General features: G+C 33.3%; 1 protein-coding gene across 3 annotated transcripts in view; it reads left to right on the top strand.

Annotated features, from left to right (window-relative positions):
* Positions 1-6,902: 6,902 nt before the first annotated feature.
* Positions 6,903-26,946, top strand: part of FER (tyrosine-protein kinase Fer) — a 230,696-nt gene continuing 210,652 nt past the window's right edge. For all 3 annotated transcript variants that reach the window (XM_089639727.1, XM_089639728.1, XM_089639729.1), the window contains exons 1-2: positions 6,903-7,701; positions 24,855-25,045. In XM_089639727.1, coding sequence (XP_089495853.1) covers positions 7,506-7,701; positions 24,855-25,045 — 387 coding nt within the window. In that variant the 5' untranslated portion in view covers positions 6,903-7,505. The remainder of the gene's footprint in view (positions 7,702-24,854; positions 25,046-26,946) is intronic.

The following is a 26,946-nucleotide window of genomic DNA, read 5'->3' on the forward strand; positions in this document are numbered from 1 at the left end:
AGAATTTATTCTGGAAGGTTTCCATGAATAATACTTGCATATTATATTTCTAGAAAGTAGAGAAAAGTCGATGTTTTATAATAATGTCGTAAATATATATTTTCGGGCACTACATTATTGACGCTGGCTAAACCTTATGAGATATATCAAAATAATGTACTACGGAATTGTACATCTTAAAAAGGCCTACAGAAAAGTTCACCATGGTATATTTCTATCTCCTAAGGATAACCCCCAGTAACACCGGGTACACATCAAGGATGAGATTGTTCGGCAGAGTAGGTGTAGAATTATGTATTAAATTAATCGATTTTTCCTGTTTTATTTAGTAAAAAGTATTATCGTTTTCTTTTTAATGTTGTTATTTCGGATGCTGAGGTTTTGTTACCTTTGGATACCTTGTGTTGGTTCAGATACGCCCCAAGAGATCAGATCAGGAGGAGTAAAAATAAATTCTGCTAGTCATAAAAAAATGCCGAATCCTGTCAGGATTCCCATCCCATGAAAGATCCCATGATTTATGCATGGGGTTTTTGACTGCGGTGTAATGAGGCCAAGGCAAGAAGTTTGAACCCTCGCAGTTTAAGAGTCAGGTCTCTGAGAAGCGAACACAGCACAGGTACAATAGAGTACCTCTAATGGCGGCTCGTCCGAAAGTGATATATAGTTTATAGAAGTTTTAATTTTGTTAAATCCTTTTATTGCATTAAATTCGAGATTTGACTGCCCTGACATTATAAATTTTCTGACGATACATTTCACAACAATAACTTCGTGTTGGATTCTGTTCAGGAGCATGGACTGGGCAGTAAACCAATATATTTTAAGTTTTTTCTTTTATACAGGGTGTATCGGCACGTACCCGACAAACTTTAACCAGCTATTCCTTAGCACATTTGGAGTAAAAAATGTTATGGGCACTTTGCTGTCCGGTAGCATTTTTTTTTCAATTAAAAACAAAATTTTTTAAAATTTCCACACTACATCACTGTCATTGGCATGCGTTTCGTGTTCAACAGCTGTTATAAGCAAGTATGTCAAAAAGCGTCTTCGCTCTTTCGCACACACTAAATAATAATAGTTAAAAATGAGACGAATGGTGCCGTGCTATTTCGTTGTGACTGTAAACGTGCGCCAATATAGGTACACACGTGCATTATTCAACGGAATTCGAATAAAATATTTGCCAGATGGGTTTTCAAACTTTGTCAAAGGATAAAACAGTGGTGACATGTAGTGAAAATATGAATAATAAATTTTTTATTAAAAAAAAACGTTACCGGACAGCAAAGTGCACATAAGATTTTTTACTCCAAATATGCTAAGGAATAGCTGGTTAAAGTTTGTCGGGTACGTGCCGATACACCCTGTATACCTTTCCAATTTACAAAACATAAAAGATCGAAATAAAATGGAGTTCTACAAATTAAACTTGATAACAATAAATGTCGCCGATTCATGTCAATTATGACACGTTCAAAGCCAAATTAGTTCAGTACCTTTAAGTTAATGTAAATAACGAGTAATCATAAATTATGCATATTTTTATTTTTTTTTTATTTATTGAAACATATAAACAAGGTTACAATTTTTTTAACAATATAAACACCAATATATCAATCACTCTCCTAATAAAGCAGCTGCTTGTGTTTAGGAGAGGACAACAAAAATATTTTTACATTTGTTTAAATTAAACAAAAAATATTAGTAATAAAACAAAAAATAACACAAAAATAACAATAAAAGTAATAAAAATATAGGTTAGTTAATAAATGATTCAAAGAATTTAAAAGGCAAAAACATATTTCTAAACAATAAGTAAAGTTATGAGGTGGTACAAGAGTATTTTAATTTAATTTTTTTTTTATATTTTTCGTAGTTTTCTTCCGATCGTATATCAAGGGGTAATTTATTAAATAATTTTACACCCTTGAATATATAGTGATGTTGTGCTGTTGTGGTTCGTGCTAGTGGCACGGTTAGTCCTCCAACAGATATTATTCTTTTGCTAATATTCAATTGTGGTAAATTATTTTTACTAAAGAAATCTTTATGTATTTGTAGAAGTGCAATTTTGTCATAAATTTTTGTAAGTGGGGGAACCGGGAAATCTTGAAAAACATTTATAGTTGGGTGGTAATATGGCTTTTTTAAGATGATTTTTATTAGTATTTTTTGAATAGTTTCCAGTGGGAGTAGGGATGATTTATATGCACCCCCCCAAGCCACGATTCCATATTGTAGGACAGAGTGCGCCAATGCATAATAAATATCTTTTAGTATTTTTAATGATACAATATTTCTTAGTCTAAAAAATATATAGATTAGTTTTCTCATTCTGTCTACTGTGGAATTTATTTGACTTTTCCATTTAATGTTATTATCAATAATTATTCCAAGATATTTTATTTCTTTTTTACTACTAATGTTTATACAGTTTGAATTACAGGGTGCGAATTTAAGGAGGCAATTTCTTTCGTGAATTTTTATGTTTAGATTTACATTTGAGTTATTCCCTGTTAGGCTATAAGGTATAAAATGGGTTTTTTCGACATTCAGTGTCAATAAATTTTCGTCAAACCATAGTTTAACGATATTTATTGCATTATTAGCTGATACTACGACCTCATTCCATGAATTTCCTTCAATAGTTATAACTGTATCATCTGCGTAAGATATGATGTTTCCAATGATTGGGAGTTGAAAAAGTTCATTAACATATAATATAAAAAGTAAAGGTCCCAAAACAGTTCCTTGTGGAATTCCAAAATCTATATTTTCTATTTCACTTAATTCGTTGTTTACTTTAACCGGTTGAGTTATTTGATAGAGATAACTTTTTAACCATGTTTTAGCTTTGCCAGTAATTCCTATATTATTTACTTTATTAATTAATTTTGAATGTGAGACACTATCAAAAGCTTTACTGAGGTCAATGAATATACTTAAGCATTTTTTGCCTCTATCTAATGTTTTGTAAATAAGCTTAGTTAATTCTGCAATTGCGTCTTGTGTGCTAAGTTTATCTCTAAAACCGTATTGACTAGGGTTAATACTTTTTTGGTTATCTGTATAATCAGTAATTTGTTTTTTTATTACTTTTTCGTGTATTTTTGCAATGTTGGATAATAAGGATATTGGGCGGTAATTGTTTACTTCTTTTGGATCTCCGGATTTATATACTGGGATTATAATGGCTTTTTTGTAGTTAGACGGGAATATTCCGTATTTATTACTTATATTAATTATATGCGTAATCGGTTTGGTTAGAAAATTGCAGTATTTTTTCAAGATTTCTGTAGTTATACCGTCGTATCCTGGCGCACTACCATTTTTAAGTGATTGTATTATGTTTTCAATATTTTTTTCTGAAGTCGGTTTAAAAATTAAAAGATTGCTATTTGTTATTTTATCTTCATGTATGTCATCAGGTTGATAATTTTGGTCAATTTTATATGCAAGTTTTTGACCGACGGTAGCGAAAAATTTGTTGAAAATATTTGCGCACATTTTTGGTTCACGGATAGCATTTATTTTAGTTCCATTATTGTTTATGACATTTATTGTAGACTTATTTTTATTATTTTTATTCATTATTTCATTTATAGTGTTCCATGTTTTTTTAGGGTTTTCTTTTGTGAGGATTATTTTCTCCCTGTAATATTTTTCTTTTGTGTCTTTGATAATTTTAATGAGTTTGTTCCGGAATATTTTGTATTCGTTTTTTACTTGGCTATTGGTAGGGTTTTTTTTTGTGTCTATGAAAAGTTTTTCTTTTTTCCGGATAGATATGAGTAATCCTTGCGTAATCCATGGTTTGATTTGCCTTAATTTAGAACTTGGTTGATTATTTATAAAGGTTGTACAGTCTGCGATATGAGCATTTAAAGTTTCTTCAAAGAAGTTTGCGCACATGTCTGGGTTTTGGCAATTTAGTATTGAGGACCAAGATTCGTTACTTAATTTATTGTTTAATTTTACATTGTTCAATTTGGAAATTATGTTAATATTTTTTCTAGAGTCATTTAATCCTAAGTTTTTATTGTAATCATAAATAAAAATATTTGTATGGTGATCTGTTATATCATTGAAAATGTAAATATCAAGAATTGAAAATGCAAAATGCAAAATGGTTTTTAGAAAAGCATTTCAAATGCAAAATACCTATTTTCAAAATGCATTGAAAATGCAAAATGGTTTCTCAGGTCAAACAATCAAATTAATTATAGAATTTTTAAACAATTTCGTCATTTAATAATGGACATCAATGTAGAACAAACATATTATATGATGGTAAATCCAAAAACACCACGACTACGGATTATGAAACCACAAAAAATTTGCGCGGTACTAATGTTGCCAACGTAAAAACATAGAAACTGCTATCTAACATTTAATATTACAGCGTCATGGCCCCATGTTCAGTATTTGAATCAGTATTTTTTATAACAATTATTTTATAAGCAATATTTATTAGCCTGAAACACTCATCCACATTGAAAAATCTCCTGATAAAAGATACATGACGCCAACGGGACTTGAACCCGTGTCCTTTCGATTTCCGGTCGACAGCTCTGACCACTGAGCTATGGCGGCTTATCTCTTGTCCGCGAAATAATTCAATATATACTAGTGTTTCATTCAACAATTACTGCTTGTTACATTTTTTCACCCGAAACAACCAATTTTATTTATTGTTTTGGTGTTTAATTCGTAGAACTCCATTTAATTTTTTAAATAAATTTAAAATAAATCAAATTTAATAATGTTATAATAATTATTAAGTTCTGCAAGTATTTCTGTTATTTTTACAGTTTTTAATGTGACAGCTGTTTCGGCTTTTGAGGCCATTATCAAACTGTCACTATCAAACAGTTTGATAAAAAAATGAAACAACCAACTTTATTTTGGTTTGGCTTTATTATAGTTGGCGTCATGTATCTTTTATCAGTAGATTTTTCAATGTGGATGAGTGTTTCAGGCTAATAATTATTGCTTATAAAATAATTGTTACCCTCTGTGCTATGCATAAAAAATCTTGTCTTAAACATTAGTTTACTAAAAAAATAATAATTAGTATTTTTTGTAATGGTATCACTCAATTGCCAGGGCTCCTACCAGGGAGCAACTTGACAAATGTAAATTATCTCTCATAGCGAGGCTGAGGAACGACTGATATTTGGGGCTTATGAAAAAAATATGAGTGGAGATAGTAGGAAGAATGTTGCAAAAAAGCATTTAAAATGGAAAATGCATTGAGAAAAGCATTTAAAATGCAAAATGCAAAATGGTTTTTAGAAAAGCATTTAAAATGCAAAATGGAAAATACCTATTTTGCATTTTGCATTTCCATTTGAAATGGATTTATTTGAAATAAAGCACATCTCTGCTATTATGTAATTGTGTTACTATTAAGTAATTGTGTTACTATTATGCATTATGTAATGTTACTGTTATGTAATTGTGTACATGTATGAAAATTTGAAATCTGTTAATTTGACTGTCCTAAAACGGGAAACCTTCCTAGTTGGGCAGTCAAAAGCTTCCTTCCATATAATTTAATGTATCTTTTCAAAATGAATAAATTTATAATCATTTTAAAAAACCCAATAGGATGTTAATATATAAATAAAATCTTAGCTACTCAGAACAAAAGCTAACATTTTTAAACCTTTTGAAATATTTTCAATGTGTGGTTTGAAGCTAAGTTTGATGTCAGAAGTTGCACCTAAGTAATTCATTTCAGAAACAGATTCGACACAAAAAAAATCTCGTATTCATTAACGTAGTTATTGCTTGTTATTGCTACACCACTCAACAAATTTTCACAAGTTTATTGAGAGTATTGGTGTGATTAGAATCTGATATTAGAAATTTTGAAAAAATAATTAGTGTTACCTTCCTTTGGACAAATTTTGTAATTCCTTATTTGAAATAATGAAATAAATGGATAGATATAGTAGCTACTTACAAATCTTATGATTTCACAAGATGTTTGTTTTGATTTATTAAATAATACAAAATTAGAAAAATACTTTTATGAACGCGATGTCAGGAACTACTAGTATTGCGTCAAGGCCGCAGAAGGCATTATACAAAAGTGTTACCTTTTTCAAAAAAAATCATTTTTGTGAAGTAACTAGCCAATAATGGCATATAACAGAACAGTAATAGAAACTTCACAGAACATTAAAATCAACTTTGTAATTTGATGAATTGTTCAAATTCCGTGAAACAACCCGTCCTTAGTCATTTTTGTAAGCCTTATCAAGCGCAATAAACTACAGTACCTACCAAATATGTTTATTATTTCAAATTTATAAATTATTCAATTGAATTCATTTAACATGTAATACCTATATTCAGCAAATAAAATACTTATTGAATAATTGTAATGGTACGTATACATTTGCGAACCGAACCGCGAACCGAACCACGAATAGGAATAAAGCAACTGCAAGCGGCGTTTCGCGCCATTTGTGGTTGCTTCGTTCCTTTCCCATAATTTGAGGTTCATACAACTAAAAAAAATCAAAGTATTAATTAGTTTTTTTACATTCCGCTAACGAAGAAATAATCTCAATTAGTTGAAATTAATAAAAATCAGAATGAAAGAGCACAGTATTCAAGTTTATCCATTTAATTTTTATTTACTTATAATTCTATTGTATCAATAAAAAAGTACCTTTTTATTAATGAATAATTTTAAAAGACGAAAAACTTTGTTTGAATTTACGCGGCAAAAGTGTCGGCATCCTATCGAACCAATAGCGACCGACGATAGCTTTCTCTATTCCTCTTACCAAAATACGATCTTGTGTCTCACACCGTTACTTAAAGTTCGCTTTGGCTCCGTCTCGCTGTCTCCCAAACATTTCTTTTCTTCAGTTATTTTCGAGCTATCGTGGCGGGAGCTTGTGTCGTTCGTTTTCTCGATTTGCGTTGTGTTTACTTTATTATTTTTTTTTTATTTTGACGTAAACTAACACAGTTTCTTTAAAACATCGCCGTTTCGTGTACGCGCTTGGTCCTTCCCTAGCGAACGTCGGTTATGCCTAAACATAAATAATAACAAAAAAATTGTGAGATCATTTCTTAAAATAAACAAAACGTCGAACCCGATAAAACTACAACTCAGGTAGAGTGCCAAATTAACACTACTCTGTAAAGGTATTGTTGAAAAATATAACAACGTTTAGTTTTTAACGTCGCACCAAGACTTTTTTAATAATCAAATCATTTAGAGATTGATTAGAAGTTTTTGTAAACAGTCTCTGAGACGTGTTTGAAAGTAGGTACTCACCAGTACTTACCTCTGTAAAAAAAAATCGTACAAGTATAGTGAGCGACTTGTTTTTTTTTCTTGTGTTGTGTGGCTGTCAAAAGTGTTATCTTAACTTGTGAGGCGGTAAAATGTAATTGCTTCGAGTGTATTCAGTGTGTATCTGATAAGTTATTGTCGAGTGGAAGTGTTTTGATGAGCAGGCTAGTCTGAATCCAGGATAATGGGGTACTCTCCCACCCTGCAGGGCAGGGCGGCCCACGAAGCGTTGATAGCGCGGCAGGACGCCGAGATTCGCCTCCTGGAGAACATAAAACGGTGTCTGGCGAACAAGGTCAAGTGCGACAAGGAGTATGCATCCGCTCTGTCGTCCGTGGCCACGCAGGGGCAGAAGTTGGAGAAGTGCGAAGAGCTTTCAGGTACTATACCTATCATAATACGAAATATATTTTTAATAATATTTTTTTTACTTGGTTCACAATAATAATAAAAGTATGGGTATACACAAAATATGCACTTTTAATTTAACAAAACAACACTATCAGTTAGATAATGATGAAGATAATGTAAGTATTTCAGTTTCCGGAAATTGAAAATAATGTATTTTTTGCAGTTTCGTTAAAAAACGGATAATTTGACGATTTTCTTCACGCCATGTTTTGATATTATAATATTTAAAAAAATATATTTATTTTTTCATTAATACCAAACTAAGAAGCCATTTTAGTTTTGTTCATATTTTGGCTAAAATAAGATAAGAAAAAACTTAAACAGCAATCTTTAACCTAAAAATTTTACAATGGCCGCGAAGTGAAAAATTGATTTTAATTTTAACTAAATAACTACTTAAATGCATTATTTTAAATGTTCGTTAACTGTAACAGTTACTTTTAATTATTGCACTACTGATGCAGTCTTTTTTTCATTAAAAGTGTGTATTAACCTCTGTGTCTATATTTACTGTACAATATTATGAATTTTGCCAATATTTTCATAAGACATTATGAATGTCAACATTGGCGTTGTCGTATGTTTGGTTCTTTTTGGAATAAGAAAGTTCATGTGTTTTTCAGTACTTAAGCAGTATTGTATCTTCTGTACTGCCAAAAAACCGCTTTACAATTCTAATTCATTTTCAGTGTTCATTGAGGTTGGTGTTGTTATTTGAGGGGTGGCGCGCCCGGTTTAATAGGCTTGTCCGGGTCGTCAATTTAGCGCTACGCCACTGGATGCGATATATGTTGATTTTTGATGTAAATCCTCCTTCAAAGATATGTTTTTTTTTTAATTCTACAATTTATCCCATGAATATGAAATTTGATATGATTGTATGAAGTATCCTAATATCCCGAACGGTACGCCTAGCGTAATGAAATATGCACCTATCTGGATTGTAAAGGTCAACTCAACTATATTTAGATCGCTAAATCATTTCTATCATGAGCTAAGGAGCTTCGAAATATACGCTTTTCAGTCGGAAATCAAGAAACTCCTCACTTTTCAATTATTCTTAATATTTTATTTCATTTATTTATTAATCTATTCTTCCGTTAATGTTTTATTTACTGTCTGTATCTGTGTTTTATCCAATTATTTTTTTTTCCAAATTGAAAATATAAGCTGCAACGATATTCAAACTCGGGTGTAAAACCGGGTTGTAAAACTAATGATAATATTATTATATAGGGGCAAAACCACTTGGCGATATTTACTGTCATGTAACATTGTAAAACACAAATTCTCTGCATTAAACATTTGTGCGGGTCGTCTGTGGAAATAGAAAACATTATTTATTTTTATGATTATTTATTGGTTATGTTCTGCCAAAAGGTTCCGCCCCTTCCATAGTCCGAACCGCTCTGAACCGATGCATTTAAAACAGCAAACGGTTTTTTTTTATGAATGAATGAATTCAAATCTTGAAAGCGGAAACTAACCCATTTCCCAATATCCGATCGAACTGAAACTCAGCAGATAGACTCGTTGTTGATTACGATGAATTCTATTGAATTTTGGTGGCAATCCCGCACACACACTCGAACTTTTACGCATTTTCCTGAAATAGGAAGACATTACAACAGTTGCAATTAATGTAGGTAGGGAATCAGAAATAACGTTTGTTTTTTACGTAACTGGGAGCCTACTCAGATACATTAAAATAAGATAAGATTGTTTTTGTTCGTAAGAAGCAGATATTTTGTGATGTGACATTATAATGATGTTATATTTTTAATTTGAATACAGCCATGAAGAAGCTACGATTGTAGCGAAACCCGGTCTGTATTAAGTATGAAGAAATAAAAGTGGTTTTTACTAAGTTATTGTTTTAAATTAAAAGATAATAATGAATTCTTTACATTTTGACGGCCGGCATAGTCCAGTGGTAACGCATTGGACTGCCATTCCGAAGGTCGCGGGTTCGAACCCGGCGTGCGCAAATAAATTTTATTTGATTAATTTGTGTTATTTCACAATTAACGGCACGTTCCAGAGTGGAAGATACTACCAGTATCGCCCTGGTGTAAGACCAGAATTGAAGAATTGAGATTCAGAATTGAAACGTTGCTCCAAATGGCTTTAGCCGTGTTTAGTGACTAGATCTGAATAGCCAGGTACTTCCCCACCTTCCTCTTTCCCTTCCCCACTTACCTTCAGCCTCACAACATCCCCCAATTGGGGATGCCATAGTCTCACTGGCTCCAGACGGGAGCAGTTGGAACTCTTGTGAGGTATTCACTATAAAAAAAAAAATTAAATACTTACCTTGTTATTTCACTTTTTATATAGACAAGAATGTAGATATTTCATTAAGTGCAAAATTATCAATTTCTATTACACATAAAGCGGGTAAATAAATAGGTTTTTTGAAAATATGAATTAGACATTTCGTAGACATCTACATTGAAAATAAGAATCGACAAAAAAACCGTTTGGGGTAGATATTTTTCTTTGTGAAAAGTCTGCTCAAATTCAGATACATATATTGAAATGGTTGCACTACCTCATTCGGGATAGATATTTCTCTTTGTGAAATGTTTCCTCAAATTCAGATATATTGCAATGGTTGCACTTCCTCATTTGGGGTAGATAATTCTCTTTGTGAAAAGTGTCCTCAAATTCAGACATATTGCAATGGAAATTGGCACATTGCTTCCTCATTTTTGCAGTTTATTTATGACGACATTTACATAGTCACATGCAAAAATATCCCCAGCAAACATTATAATAACATGATCGGCTTTGCTAATAGGATAGCCATTTCCTGAATTCAAAATAATGGAATATACGTAAGCGTAATTTTTATATTAATGTGGTAGTGAATTATTATCGATTGCACAATAAAAATAATATTATATTATTATACAAGCGACCAGTCATTTCTTGTGCATTCAGCATTATACTTTCACATGTCCATAGCCTTGAGGATTATTACATCGCTGAAATTATTAAGTTGTAATGTTTCAAAGGGTACTAAAATTACTTGCAATAACCACTTAAGTTAGGTTAGGTTAGGTATTACAGCTTGACATTATTATCTCTGCATGCGGTGGAGAGTGGTATTATATTATTAAATAGTTGATGCTCTCAGTATCGCCCTGGTAAAAGAACTCCAGTCAGAATAGAAACGTTGCTTAAAATGGCTTTAGCCTTGTTTGGTTACCAGATTCGAATAGCCAGGTGCTTCCCAATCTTCCAATTGGCTGTTTAGTTTTAGCCAAAAAAGTTTTAGTAAACATATATCAGATTTTTGTTTAACCCTTCTAGTTCTCACCTATAATTGGAATCATTGCCATAACAATATTGAAAATGTATTTCATTAGTGTTATCATTATGTGATGTATTCTGTTGGCCAGCCAATAAATAAATAAATGAATAATGTATGGACTCCCTGGACACCCTGGGACAGATCTATTCATCAGAGGCTCTAGTGGAATATGTTTGTGGCTAGTATTTAGAGATTATTGGCCGGGTATTTCACGGTACTTGGTACTTGTATAGTAATAAATCTTGAATAGAACTTTAATATTTACCTTGAAATCAGATGAATTGTTAATTATATTGTTTAAATTATGTGAAACAACCCATTCTTACAGATCGGCATAGGCAGGTACTTATCTATAATTATATGAAAATAAAATACTGTGTAAACACTTATATATTTAATCGAAAGGATCGACACGTTTCGAAACGAATGGTTTCTTCGTCAGGATAATCTAATCTTAGTTTCTAGGAGTCACGCGTCTTTACGCTTCTGTAAATATTGTGAATACAATATAAAAAATATTTCAAAATGAGCTCATTCGTTTATAAACGAATAAATTCCGCTTTTGGCCGCTTCCACAGATAACCTTGTAGATCTGTTGTACCTACATATTGAAGAATTTCAAATTAAAACGATCCACCTATATAAAAAAATACTTATTTGTTTTGCTGATAAGATAAAGATATCAAAAATCTCGAAATAGAAATTATCTCAATGAACTGATTGCTTTCTTTTCCTGGTAGACTTTGACCTTCTAGTGTCTAAATCAAATGTAAAACAGCTGTCACTAATTCAAACATTCTTCATAAAACAATATTATGGATGTTATTAACATTGGAGATGGAACTGTGATGCTGTGAACAATCATCTACATCTCTTCATGTTTAAGAACATGGCTGCTGGTTTCGGCACAACCCTACCTTCTTCAGAGCAGATATGTATAAACTTCAGGTCTAAGGAAACTTCTTTTAAATTTGTCACAATACATCTGTCTCACAAACTCAAGATAAAATGTGGTAAACATAAATAAACCATTCACTAGATCGATATCTTCGGTATGAAACAAATTGGTCCTAATAAAACCATAGATATGCTAATACATAGACAGTAACATTGCCATTGTAACGTTAGGTTATTGCCACATTGGGCGTGAGTGCCTCAGGAATGTATGTAACAACAGTGTATTAAATAAAAGATAAGGGAAATGAATTCCATGACACAACATTTATTTCTACAACACTTCATTAACCTTTAAATAACATGAGAACTCTATATTTAGTGACATTTATCTCAGGCGTGTGCTACTACCGAAGGTAGAGAGCACGATTGCTAATTTAAATATTGCATTGAAATTGACAAAAGGATGGTGACATTTATTATAACATAGCGCCTACGTATTATATTATACACCAATGAAAACTCTGAATGTTTATTCCATAGACTTTCAGAGTTTTTCATTGGTGGATATATATAGGCAATCATATGACGTCACAATATTTCGGTTCCAATTTTCGATCGAAGTTATACCCCCCTGGTGGCAAGTAAGAAACAATCATATATTTCTAGTTAATTCTTAATTCAAACATTGTTCATGTATGACAAAGATAGACATTCAAAGAATATGTGCGTATGAACGAAATAAACGATAGCGGGCGGCGCTTTCGTATTTGCGTCGAATTGACATAACAAGATACGCTTACTCGCTTACACTATAAGATGAACATTGAATAACTGTACGAGACGACCTGCTGCTATTATAGCCCAGCTACACTACTCGCGAAGTTGATCGAAGTTGACCGAATACGATAGTGTGGGCACGAACTTCGCTTCGCTTCGGGCATCTTCGCTTCGCAAGACTTCCGATTGTTGTCGGTAAATGCGCCCGAGTCAAAGGACTCGATGCGTCACGGCATAAATAAACCAATCACTGACTGGTTGGACTGAGTTACTCGCGAAGTTGCGAAGTGTGTGGGCACGCACTTCGAACTTCGTCGAGGACTTCGTCGAAGCGTCGAAGCGAGTAGTGTAGCGGCCGCTTAAGGTTGTCATTGTACTTAGGCGGGCGACACATCACGCCATACGCATCATGGCTTGGCCTATTTCAGCATATCGGTCGCCACACACTACCAATAGGAATGTATGGTGAGCGGTGAGAATATAGCGTAGTCTGTCACATACATTATTCGTTTCTACGCTCGCTATTTCAATGGCGCTCTCTAATGGCGCTGAAAATCTTCACGAAACAATTGAAATAATTGTAATTATAATAATAAAATAATTTGTATAAATTTACGAATGAAATCTTATTTCTTGGCTTTTACTAGTGTTTGCCGATGATGAAACCATTTTCTCATCACACGCGAGGACATTTTGGTACTTTTTAAAGGGAATTTACTTACAGGTAGCACACGACCTTACGCGACGCGAGACAGTTTAGTAGAACGAAAATCGAAAGTACTCCGATTGACGTACTTTTTGAGCTACTTTTACTAAGCGCGTCTATACAGGGTGTATCGGCACGTACCCGACAAACTTTAACCAGCTATTCCTTAGCACATTTTAGTAAAAAATGTTATTCGTACTTTGCTGACCGGTAACATTATTTTTTAATAAAAAAATTATTATTTATATTTTCACCACATGTCACCAATGTTTTATCTTTTGTCAATGTTTGAAAACCCATCTGGCAATATTTTATTTGATTTTCGTTGAATAATGTACGTACTTACCTACATTGGCGCGCTTTTACAATCACAACGAAATGGCATGGCGCCATTCGTCTCATTATTAACTATTATTATTTAGTGTGTATGAAAGAACGAGGACGCTTTTTGACACACTTGCTAATAACAGCTGTTGAACACGAGAAACAATGCCAATGACAGTGATGGAGTGTGGATTTTTTATTTTTTTATTTGTTTTTCAAAGTGCCCATAACATTTTTTACTCCAAATGTGCTAAGGAATAGCTGGTTAAAGTTTGTCGGGTACGTGCCGATACACCCTGTATATATTGTAACGTCATTATGTCACACAATTTTTTTAATGCACGTTCGGTTTTTTGCACGTTCTGGTGTTGTTTCTTTTCAGTTAAATGGATATATCTCCATAAATGACTTCGCGAACTAAAATGCAGTTGGGTCTAGTTCACAACGCCGGATTTTTTTCCGTTCGGAACTATTTGATATTATGTGTGTTTAGTAGTTAAGAAAACTTCTATGTTTATCGATGATGTCGCTAATTCTGAATTCACGTTTAATTCCATCGTTATTTTATAATTAAACCAGCCATTAGAATTTGTAATTATTATTAATGATATAGGTTCGGCTTCTGGTTTGTTGACTTGATTCAAGAACACCAAACACTCCTGACGTATTGACAAATTAATCTTCGTACACAATGAACCAAAATGATTTCATACTCGAAGTAAAATTAGTATTCCAAATTTATTAAGAATCTCTTCAAATAATTTGTAATCCGGTTAAAAATGGGATTGCAGGCCTTAACATGTTTCCTGATAATTCATTCATTAAGACCGAATTATCGTAATATCGGAAAACGTGTTCCGGTATCGTGATAACATTCGTAATTTACTAAAATTTCATCAGGAAACATGTTGTTAAAATTCATTCGTCAAGGCCTGCAATCCAATTTTTAACCGGATTACCAATAATTTGAAGAGTTTCGTATTATGCTTTAGCTTGAGGTAAACGAAGTAAAATTTTCATTGATTCTTCGAATAAGAGATGTTTCTGTTTTCCTGATACGTTCTTGGTATGATTACTAATTTGTTCAAATTGCTCAGAATGTATAAATAAAACAGGTATCAATCATGTTAATCCAAACTTACTTAAAATGTGTACTTCATTGGAAAACATGGAAAATGCTTCTGCCCTTTTTCCTAAAAATACAATTTTTCCTATTCTCTCGATCAGACTCCCAAGGTCCTAAGTGACTCTGTCTTGAACTCTTTGGCACCTTAATTCTGCTGGTAAGTCTAGTCTTTCTTTACACAATGAATCATAATATATCCTTTAGTTGATTGCAAGCCATTATTTGTGTCATGCGAGCTCCCACGTTTCGTATGCTTACCCAAGGTGCGAATGAATTAATTAATTCGATAATTTAAGATAACAGTGAACAGGTATTTAGTAAGATCCCTGGGGAACTCCTGATGAATCTTTAGATGGGTTTATAATTATTATAAATTATACAAGAAATAAAATAAGCAAACTACATTATGATGATAGAAGACGTAATGTTCAGGACATGTTTATACATATTTACACGTTAATGTTTTGCCCGATGATTGACAATCTGGCGAGCAATATGCTGAAATAGGCCAAGCCATGAGAGTATAGCTCAAGTGTGGCAGCCCCATAAATTATTCTGTTTCCTCTAGTTCATTGTAAGTCATCCTACGTGTCCTGTAGTGAACTCCCACGTTTCATTTGCTTACCCAAGGTGTGAATTAATTAATTCATTCGATAATTTAAGATGACACAGGTACTTAGTTAGTTCCCTGGGGAACTCGTGAAGAATCTGTATTCATAATTATTATAAATTGTACAAGATATAAAATAAGCTAACTGCAATATGCTGATAGAAGACACAGGGGAGGAAGAACAAACCTTCCAATGGGAATGGGAACCAGAAAAATACATTTTTTGTTATTGCTGTCTTGTGATAATGTTATGTATGCATCAGTGGTGGTCGGTGACTTTTTGTAGAAGACCTCAATTTTTTATACTCGTACTTACTACGTACTTGATATCAAATATGCACATCTAGACGCTAGCCCACGAACAATATACAATTAGGTACCGTTTAAAATTATCTCCATAAATCCATTAAGCTCCATAACTCAATATTTCCAGTATCCAGAATAAGTTTTTTTTCCGCAAATGGCCGAGACCCAAAACTTTTTCGCATTAATGATTCAATTATACAACCACACAATTCTCTATTATCATTTACAGCGTAAGAACACGTTGGCGAAGTATCCATCTTATTTTATGTAATCATTTATTTGAATTATGATTATTTATTTACTTAAATTATGATTAAAAAGTAAATCGCAGGTTAATAATATTCAATAAGAATTCGACTTCAGTATTCAAGCTCAAAGCAGCGCGCGCATACAATGCGATGGATTAGTAATAGAGTATACGATTCTGTGCATTATACATATGAGCATTAAAGACGGTTTTTGAACGTTGGATGCTGTCATTAATATCGTATAATGTTGACGAAGATATTGGCTTGCGGGTCTCAGTGCGCATGCGCGGAAAGAACGTACGTTCTAGCATTCTTGGATACGGTGTACAGATCGCTTCTACAGTGTGTTTTACGGGTTTCACGGTATTTGAGAATGCATGTGTATTTAGACTCACCAGCACTCTTTGTATCGTGTCGTTCGTTGTGCGTACGCAGAAACGGGACGATAATATGCACGATGTCTCATAATAATAATATTTGTATGTTATTTTACAGCGCCGCTTTTGTAAAAAAAATCACATTAAGGTCGCTGTAGAAATATTAAAATATTTAAATTACAGTATTGCTGTTTACGGCTAGAGTCCAAATCTTTTTACTCTAAAATGCAAGGGATGCGGAGCATCCACAGCATGTATGGACGGAACGCGCCAGGTATGCATGGTTTTGTCCGTGAACTGACAACCTCCGATAGGAGAGGACCTCATAGAAAAAAACAGTTAGATATTCATTAGCTGCAGTGCTATATCTAAATTATTGCCATAATTATAATATTAAAACAATTAAGAGGAACGGCTGCGCAACCTTCTTCATACAAAGCTTAAATTTGGTTTTGATGCCAAAATACTTATCAAAACAATTTTTTTATTATTAAAAAGTATAGTAAATATCTAGTAGTTAGTATATTGCTGCTTTATTTATTTGTATTTTAATTTAGAAAATATAGGCCAAAAGAATTCAATTTTTCACGATTTAGATACAACTTTGACATTTTTTGAGAATTATTATCTCGGCTTAATACAGTGATGGGCAAAGTACGGCCCGCGGGCCAAGTCCGGCCCGCCAGGCTAGTCAATCCGGCCCGCGACATTGTTTTGAATAACCCTACCACAATTTACCAATTGAACAAAATGTTAATGTATTTTTAGCATGCCATTTAATATGGATTGTGAATCAGTCAAACCAGAGTTGCAGCTCGAATTGATTGAGTTGCAATGTAACACTGAATTGAAGCAACTGTTTTTCAACGTTTCCAAAATTGAGTTCTACAAGGCCCTGTCAAAATCAAGTTTCCCAAACCTGAAATCTCACGCTCAGAAGATAATTGCGATGTTTGCATCTTCCTACATCTGTGAACAGGTGTTTTCTACTATGAAGCTTCGCAAAAACAGTGTTAGAAACCGATTGACTGACCACCATTTAGCTTCACTACTGCGAATCAGCTCATCCCAGTTTTTACCAGATTATGATAAACTTTTAGAAGCTCAGCCACAGTTTCATCTGTCACATACGCCTTCATACTCTTCTAAAAAATAATCGATTTTTCTTAATTTTTTACCATTTTAGCATATAATGTACTCAATATTATGCATGATGTAAAAATTAAAAAATAAAGTACTTATATCACTTATAAAAAATTATCTTATTAAATTTTTTTTCCAGCCCGCCTAGATAATTTTTTATTTTATCTGGCCCTTTCCTTAAAAAGTTTGCCCATCTCTGGCTTAATACATAAATTAAAAAATAAAACATCGTTAAAGGGGCGTTTTTTTATCGAAATTTAAAATTTGTTTGCCAACCAAAGTGTGTCGTTTGAAAATTAAATTTAAACCCATAAAAAGAGTTTTTTTAATAATTCATATTTTTATTTTATATTTCAGTATATTTGCATAGTAAAAAAGGCGAGATTATTTTTTAATAATTATCATTAAGTCACAAATAATTTCCAAACTTGACTCTAAAATCGTGAAAAATCTATTTTGTTAATTGCCCATATTTAAAACACAAATTAATAAAGTAGCACATATTTAGCATTGATGTTTGCAGCACCCTTTGATAAAAAAATATTATTTAGTTTCTTTAGGTATTTTGGCCTAAAAGCCAAATTTAAGTTTCTATATGAAATAGGTCGCGCAACCGTTCCCCTGTTCATTTAGCAATTAAATTTTGCAAAACAAAATATATGAAAATGTTCTCAAACTGTTTGACATTCTCGAATGAACCTGTGTTGAGTTCAAGACTAAAAATAAGAAAATGACGATTCCCAATGATCTCAACGTGATTATTTAGAAATATTTGCCCTCCAGTTTTGAATATTTTGAAATAATATCGCCGAGTATCTCCGCAACGATAGAGATGACGACTTTAATAGAACGAGACAATCAGTATTCATAATAATAATCATAGTTTGAAGGTGAACAAGAAATACGTAATGGCAGTATTTCGGTTTCCATCGGGTAAAATTATTGAAAGTGATTTCACATTGGGAACATTCTCTGAATTGTCTTCCGCAATGATCGATTCCGCCTGGCCAGGCCGTTTTTAATTCTTTCGATTATTTGTATAGCGCCATTTTTGTGCAAAATCACCTCAAGGGCGCTGTACAAACTTATAATACATTTCTACAGTGATCTATGTTATTACTTAACTATTTATGGAGAAAATATACAGTACAATACTTACCTGGTAGGTCAATTGAGATTAACACTTAATTAAGATTAACTAGTTGTCTATTAGCGAAATTTAGATACAGGATTTAGGACATAATTGGAAAATTGGATATAACTGGACCTTCTCTCACGAATGGTATATTTAATTTACGGGTATGACAGCTTAAAAAGGTAAGTTTTTAGTTTAGACCTGAATTCTGTTGGACTTGTTATGGATTAATTAATTGTTCAGAAGGGAGTTTATTCCAAGCCCTCGGCCCAAATACTCCGAAAGCGCGATCACCAAACATAGTATTTGGCTTGCGCTTAGGTTCCATTGGTCTGCCTACAGCTGCTGATATTGCTGATGACTGCCTCAGACCAGTGTTTTCCGGTTAGTATATAGTTCATAGTTCAGAGATGTGGGGTGTGGCCATTTCATTGACGGATTTAAACACCATCCAGCACAATTTGTACTGGATTCTTTCAGGGCACTTGATCCAGTGAAGGTTACGAAGGTGTTCTGAAATGTGCGAATATTTTGAAACCTCGGTTATCTGTAGTACCCGGTATTTTGTAGCAAGGTGCAACTATCGCGTGGTAAATGACGTAAGAATATTTTTATCTTCGTATCAGTAATTTTGTAATATTTGACCAAATTTAATCAAGATCACAAGACGAAAAGTAATCCAAGGAAAATAGTTATTTAGAACTAGGCATGTAATTTAGTAACGATAGCGATGATTCAATAATAAGGCAATGCAAATAATTTACAAATAATTTATATCTGCGAATGACTGAGATCAATCAGTGAATGAATTCAGTGGATTATATAATTAAAATTTTATGTTTCAATATGCACACTTCTAATGATTTATTTATCATTAGCGGAATCTATTATAAGGTATGGAATTAAATCTTTGGATTTTTCTTGTAAAACAAATATCAATCATGTTTAATCAGTTCAAAAATCACTAGTCAAATTATTAGCTAATAAATAAAAATGTAAATGTTCATTTGTTAAAAGTCTTAAATCTCCGAAAGTTCTGATTGCTTTGAAATTTTGGCACAACGCCAACGTTGCATTCGATTATTTCATTTATATACCTATATTATATAGGTGTCACCTGTGACAGGTAAAAACATGCTTTTTCGTCACCTGTGACAGGTAAAAGTATACTTTTTTTGCAAAGAAGGGCCATCTGTTGGATGAAAAAGCAACACGCGCTATTGTTTCTGCACAGAAAGACTGAGCCACAGCAATGCGTGGCGGGGTGCAGTTAGTTAGCTAATACAAGTGTATACGAACAAAGGTATAATATTTTGTACTTTTATCAGAATCTCAAAATTCTCTCAGCAAGCGCAATTCTGCGGTATAAAATTATATTCAACGTATGAATCTACTATATACATAAATAGACTGAATCAGATTTACAATACTAGTTTTACGTCAAATGAAGAACTAATCGTACCCAAATTAATCTTATTATATAAATAATCAATGATCCTCAAAAATTATTGATAATTTTAGTAGCAATTGGAATCAGAGGAAACCTATTAAATTTGTTTAAAAGTTATTTATTTAATAGCCATATATGTGTAAAAATATTAGAAAAATGACTGAGAGAAAAAATTGTGTCCTGGTAAGTTTTTAGATTCTCACGGCCAAAAGCATTTTTGTTGTTTGTTTTTGGGGTGTTATGCCGTTTTGCGCTAACTCCTTCTTTAGCCGACGTTTCGGACAGCGTTGCAGTGTCCAGTTCTACCCTGATGATGGACACTGCAACGCTGTCCGAAACGTCGGCTAAAGAAGGAGTTAGCGCAACACGGCATAACACCCCAAAAACAAACAACAAAAATTGTGTCCTGGTGTCCCTCAGGGGTCAATTTTAAGACCCACGCTTAATATTATATTTGTATAATTAATGAAAAAAGTTTTTTCACATATTAAACCCTAGAATATAACCTGCCAAAATGTGTTGCAAAATAACATCAAAAATTGTAAATTCCCGAATAGATTCAGATATATACTGAAAACGTGGCTCATAAGTAGAATTACTTTATAATAATTTAAAATTAAACAATAACTTTGTAAACATCACTTATAGGTAAATACTTAATGCCGACCGGGTTTCGCTACAACCGTAGCTTCATCAGGGCAGTATAATACTCCTGTAGCGAAACCCGGTCGGCATTAAGTATTTACCTATAAGAGATGTTAACAAAGTTATTGTTTAATTTTAAATTATAATGTCACATCACAAAGTAACCGCTTCATATGAAGAAATACTTAATAATAGTCTTCACTATCAATCAATAGTTGTTATTCATTAGCATGTAGATTTAGGACGGGTTGTTTCGGAGAATTTGAACAACTCTTCAAATTTCAACGTTCATTTTCGGGTTCTGTGGAAAGTGCCATTCAAGTTCTGTTATTCTATCATTATAGGCTAGCTGCTTGATAGAACTTAAATAATAACAGAACTTGAAAAAATCTTTCGCAGAACTTGAAAATTAACTTTGAAATTTTGAAGAATTGTTCAAATTCTCCGAAACAACCCGTCCTTAGTGTTATTTTAGATTATGTTTGCCAACAATAATAATCGGAATATTGTATAAATAGTATAATGTAAATTGATAATATTATGTACACATATTTACTTTGTAATTGAACACGTACATCCAGTTGTCAAACTACTTAATTATAGTTTAACGGGATAATACTTTAAAGAACAAAAAATAAAATTAAGCATTTAAACAAATATTGGGAAAGAACTCTGGATTACATAATACCTAATTGCAATATGTTATCTGTCGAAATTTAAAAAAAAATGTAAAACCAAATATTATGTTATTGCTAAAGGCTCGCTGAAAGAAATAGTTTGTATTAGACTATCATATCTAAATACAAACAATTTATAACTGCATATATATAATAGCGTTGATTCTGCGAGTGAGAAGTTTATCATTTATTATAGAAGTAAATATTCACAGGAACGAAACACTTCAGTTAATATAATCGATACACTATCGCTATCAGCTATATATATATATACTATATTTGAAAAATGACTGGGAGAAAAAATTGTCTGCTGGTGTCCCTCATGGGTCAATTTTGGGACCCACGCTTAATATTACATTTGTATATTATGTTTCTAATATCTTTGATTATGTTGCATATCTCTTTAGGCTATACATCGTATGCATGTATACACAGTTTTTTTATTGTTTTATATACTATCGCTGTTGACTTCCACTTGGTTGATATTTAAAAAAAAATAATTTGGTTATCTCTGTAAAATAAGTTTTTTTCTTTTCACCGTGAAAAGAACCCATTGACGAACTAAGACAAGAAAGTAGTTTATTGGGGCTTTTCTCTTTTCTTGTATTATTTCTAATGTGTAATATTGTAACATGTTGAAAAAAAAATGCGTGTTCTATAAGTATCTTGCCACGTCTGATTGACATTGATTCATCACTCATCAATTTTAAAAAAACTACGCCAAAATAACGTTTTATTTTATGAATGTGGCCAATTTTTTTTTTCAAATATTGCCGATCAGAGTATAAATAACAACGTTTGCCAAATTTTTAAATATAATTTACACTGGAAAGCTGTTCATAATAGAAAGTTGACGGCTCAAAGTATTTTTGTAAGCCTTCCAAGTTTTTTTATAGGCTTGTGAAAAGATATGTAAAAAAATACCATCGTAGTATTTAGGCTAAGATGTCTTCTGCTCGCAGTATTTTATGACAATACGTAAAATGATTTTTTAAGATCTCTAACAAAGTTCTCTCTTAAATTTTTTATGATCTCTAATAAAGTCGACGAAACTAGTGATGGGCATGACTCATTTTATTAAGAGCGGGAGCCACGGTACCAGCTCAATATTTTCGTACGGCTCAATTATCAGCTCAGAGCGTGTAAGCAATGAGATTACTGTGCTCCCCCGATACGGCTCCCAGCGTAAGCGTATGAATGATACGACTCTTTGTACCGGTACGCCGCTCGTACCACGAGGAAAATAAGATGTTATGTAATAGAGGGTGTAAAAACATATGTCCACGTCCAGATGTCGGACTGTCAGACGCCATTCACGTATGAATTATGAGTATTTATTTATTAATTAACGCCCTTTTTCGGGGCTTTTACATATGAATATTAAGAAATATACATTATTTATTAGCAACATTTTATATTTGTTTAAAGATAAATTTAAGATGTCCACTGACTTGGTAATTTTTTTTCCCTTTATATTAGTATTCTGGGAAACGAGGAATACACATGGTAGTTAGTCCCAGAATTTCTGCACTGAAATAAATCCTGACTTCTAGTATAACGTTGTGGAATCCGGAAACTTAATTCTAGCAATACCGGACAATCAACTAAATCATTTAGAATTTTAGATAGAAAAACCTAGTCAGTGAAAATTCTTCTCTCTGACAATTTCAGCATATTCATATAATTTAACAGAGATTTTTCATTTGTATGAAAGAGTATGTAAAAAAAATAATTTTAATGGCACTATTTTTCTAAAATATCTCCTGCTAAACAAAAAGTATCCGTTCAATTGAACCGTGGTACGGTTTACCGGGAGTCGTACGAATAGGCTCATCAAAAAGTGCTAGTTAAATTGTGCGGCTCGTTCATGAATGACTCGTCGCTAGACGAAACAACAATACGTGTGTAGTTTGGACGATTCTGGTTTGTTTTCGGTAGAAAAATATTCCCAAAATTGTGCATTGTGGTCAACAAGCCATTATTTTTATACCATGCACACCAAAGATATTAGAAGAACGAGATACGCTATGTTGGCCGCTGGACCGTAGGCGGAGTACTACCTAATTAGGCTACTTTGAATACTATCGGGACGTGTACGCACAGAAATCTCTTCTCTGTATTAGTGCGTATACCTTAGCGTAAGCGAAGGTGTGCAGTAGTATTGGTGAACAAAACCGGCGACACTGGGCAAAACAATTCCACACAGTATGAACTGCTCATAGCACATCTCGTTCTTCTAATATCTTTGATGCACACACTTTAATACTTCACCGTTTTCTAAATAGATTTATTTCTCCAAATCATCTAACCTCATTGCAAAATATCGTGAAAATATGAACACAGGTACATTCGTGGATTTTACCGCTATGCATAAACCGAATACACGATGACAATATTGACAATAATAAAACCCACATTCACGCAACGTCTGTAATTTGTCAGTGGCCCCAGTGGGGTTATTAGTAATTATTATTAGCTGAAATATTAAATTATTAAGAATGTGTGAACAATTAACGCATAGGCGCATCTATGCCGATCCCCAAAAGGAGCCATTGTAAAAAAATACCTGTAAAATAATGATTACCCCTATTATTTAAAAAATAAATTGTTATGTTTGCGTTACATTTCAGCTGAGTTTAATTAAATAGACCTAGAAAGAATAATTAATATTCAACTAATTTATAAAATATTGAACGTTATAAACATTGATAACAGTATTAGCAACTGAAAATACCAGGGGCGTGTCGTAACTTTTCCTTTTTAATGAAAAACTTTTGTTTTTGACATTTTACTACCTATATTATTTAATATTTGAGCAATGGTTTAAATATTTTATTACTACGGTTACGATTTTTTGTCCCGATTTTGGCATATTTAATGACATTAATATTTTTCGGGCCAATATTTTCCAGAAAGTTATTTTTTCTTTCGCTTGACATTTTCTAATCTGTCTTTTTAGCTTTAGAAAAATTCATAAAAAAATCTCTTGTTTTTGTTTTGATAATGAATTAATTATAGATAAAAAGTTTGTATCTATAATTAATATTGTGCCCATATTAAATGTCAAGTAATCCGGTTAAAAACGGGATTGCAGGCCCTTGACGAATGAATTGATAGGTTTCCTAATAAACTTTAAAAAATATACGAATGTATTATCATGATGTCGAAACACGTGTACATAAAAATCATTATTATCAAGGCAAATGAAAGCGCATGAACACGTGTTCCTATATGTTAGGAATTTATGAAAAGTTTATCAGGAAACGGCCTGTAATCTCCATTTTAGCCCGATTACAAATAGTTTGATATGATATTTTTAATAAATTTTCAATACTCTTTTTCTCCGTATAAAATCGTAATCTAATAATATGTTTAACCCTTCCAGAAAGCGTCGTGCTGGGAGCCTGGCGCCAGCTTTGCGCCGAGTGGGAGTCGCGCGCACGACGTCTGCGTCGCGGCGCCGAGGCACTCGAGACCCGCGCACTAGAGCGTCTCGGCGCGCTAGGCGCGGAACGACGTCGCGCGCGCAAGGCGGCGCAAGAGGACGCGACCAGAGTGGCGCAGCATTTCACTCAGGTAGGAATCTAAAACTTATATTTATTTTTATTAATTTTTTAAACAATAAATAAGTTTATGTTCTTACGTATACACAGGGTTTTCCAATAAGAGGTGTTATTTTGAATAGCCCGCTATTTCGGTAGATGTTACTTTTGAAGCTGTCATTTTTTGACATTTGGCAAGTGGAAACTACGCCATTAATAAAAATGAAACGATACACGCTTCAACAACGCATTGAAATTATTAAAATTCACTTGGGTGAATCAAATGCGAATCATCTTGAGTGATGAGGCCCATTTCAACCTCGGTGGCTTCGTCAACAAGTAAAATTGTCGCATCTGGGGCTCGGAAAACCCAAGAGTTATTGTTTAAAAACCTTTATCCTCAACGTGTGACTGTTTGGTGCGGTTTATGGTCCGGCGGAGTCATTGGACTTTACCTTTTCGAAAATGAGGCTGGAGCAACAGTTACGGTGAATGGATTGCGCTATCGAGAGATGATTAATGATTTTTTATGGCCGGAATTGGATGGTATTGATCTGGACAACGTTTACTTTCAACAAGACGGCGCTACATTGTATACATATACAATGGCTAAGATTAAGATAAAATCTAAGATAAAAAAACTTTTTTGCGATCCGACCGTTTCTAGACTCCGTTTGCCAAGCGATTTTTATGCCTATTACCTTTAATAGCGGTGTTATAAGACATATTAAGAATGTACACATTTTTGGCTAGTCTATTCCTCTTCGTATTGTCTTCTCACATCTGTCTTGCGATTAGTGGGTCGAGCTAGTCTTGGTTACTGAGAACGGAAATATACGAGTGGAAACGGTCAACAGCGATTTCTCTTAAATATACACAAAATACAAAAGAGTTTGACTCTGCGGAGAGCGAATTAAAAGAGGGTGAATATAAGTGTTGATACGTATTTTTTCTTTATTTTTGTGAACATCTCACTAGGACAGCTTATACATACCTAGATGTTAAACTTATATCGCACTTTAAACCTGACCGGTTGATTAGCAATCTGTAGTTCAAATCCTGGTGTGCATAGGTAAATTTTATTTGATTAATTTGTATTTTTTAAAGAAAGACAAACATTCCCGGGTTACGAATATCCTGACAATATTTGAAAATCTCCAACTACCCAAAATGTTGCTTTTGTTGTGATTTAGGACTTAGTCAGTCGTGTAATTGAACACACTATGCCTGGACTTAAACGCGATACCAATTCAGCCACTGACCGGTCATGTTTCACAGTTTATTCATTAAAACTAATATATAGTTTATTTGCGGCACTTTCCAGAGTGGAAAATACTCTCAGTATCGCCCTAGTGTGAGACCACCATTTAGATTTGAAACGTAGCTTGAAATGGCTTTATTCGTGTTTGGTGACCAGATTTGAATAGCTAGATACTTTCCCACCTTCCTCTTCTACATCTCATACCCCGCCCCACTACCTCCAGCCTCACTTCATACCCCAATTGAAGATGCCATGGTGTCACTAGCTCTAGAACAGTTGGGACTCTTGTGTGGAATTTACGTTTAAAAAAATCTGGTATCAGTAAAAGGCGCCCTGAACACTGAAAAAGCACTGAAACGGGAATCTTAGATTATGATAAAGGTAAACATTATGATTGTAGTTATCTGTGATTCTTTACTAGGGTGAACGCTGTGAATCTTTTGATGTATGCACGAAAAATCGAAAATAATCAGGTAACAAACGTTTGCGGCCAACGCGTGAAACGACTAACATTAGTGGTCCTGTGCACGTTGGACCAGCGCATTGACCAAAATTCGTTAGCCCATCGTGTACTGGCAGCATTAAAATCTCATACGAAAATACATACATTCATTCTGCTATTTCTTTTAAGCCAACGTTATAAATGAATGTGATAAACAACAAAATAAGCTAAC

This window comes from Hesperophylax consimilis, chromosome 14 (genome assembly GCF_061612785.1).
Source record: "Hesperophylax consimilis isolate HC1 chromosome 14, BYU_Hcon_1.0, whole genome shotgun sequence".
In the NCBI taxonomy this organism is placed as follows: domain Eukaryota; kingdom Metazoa; phylum Arthropoda; class Insecta; order Trichoptera; family Limnephilidae; genus Hesperophylax; species Hesperophylax consimilis.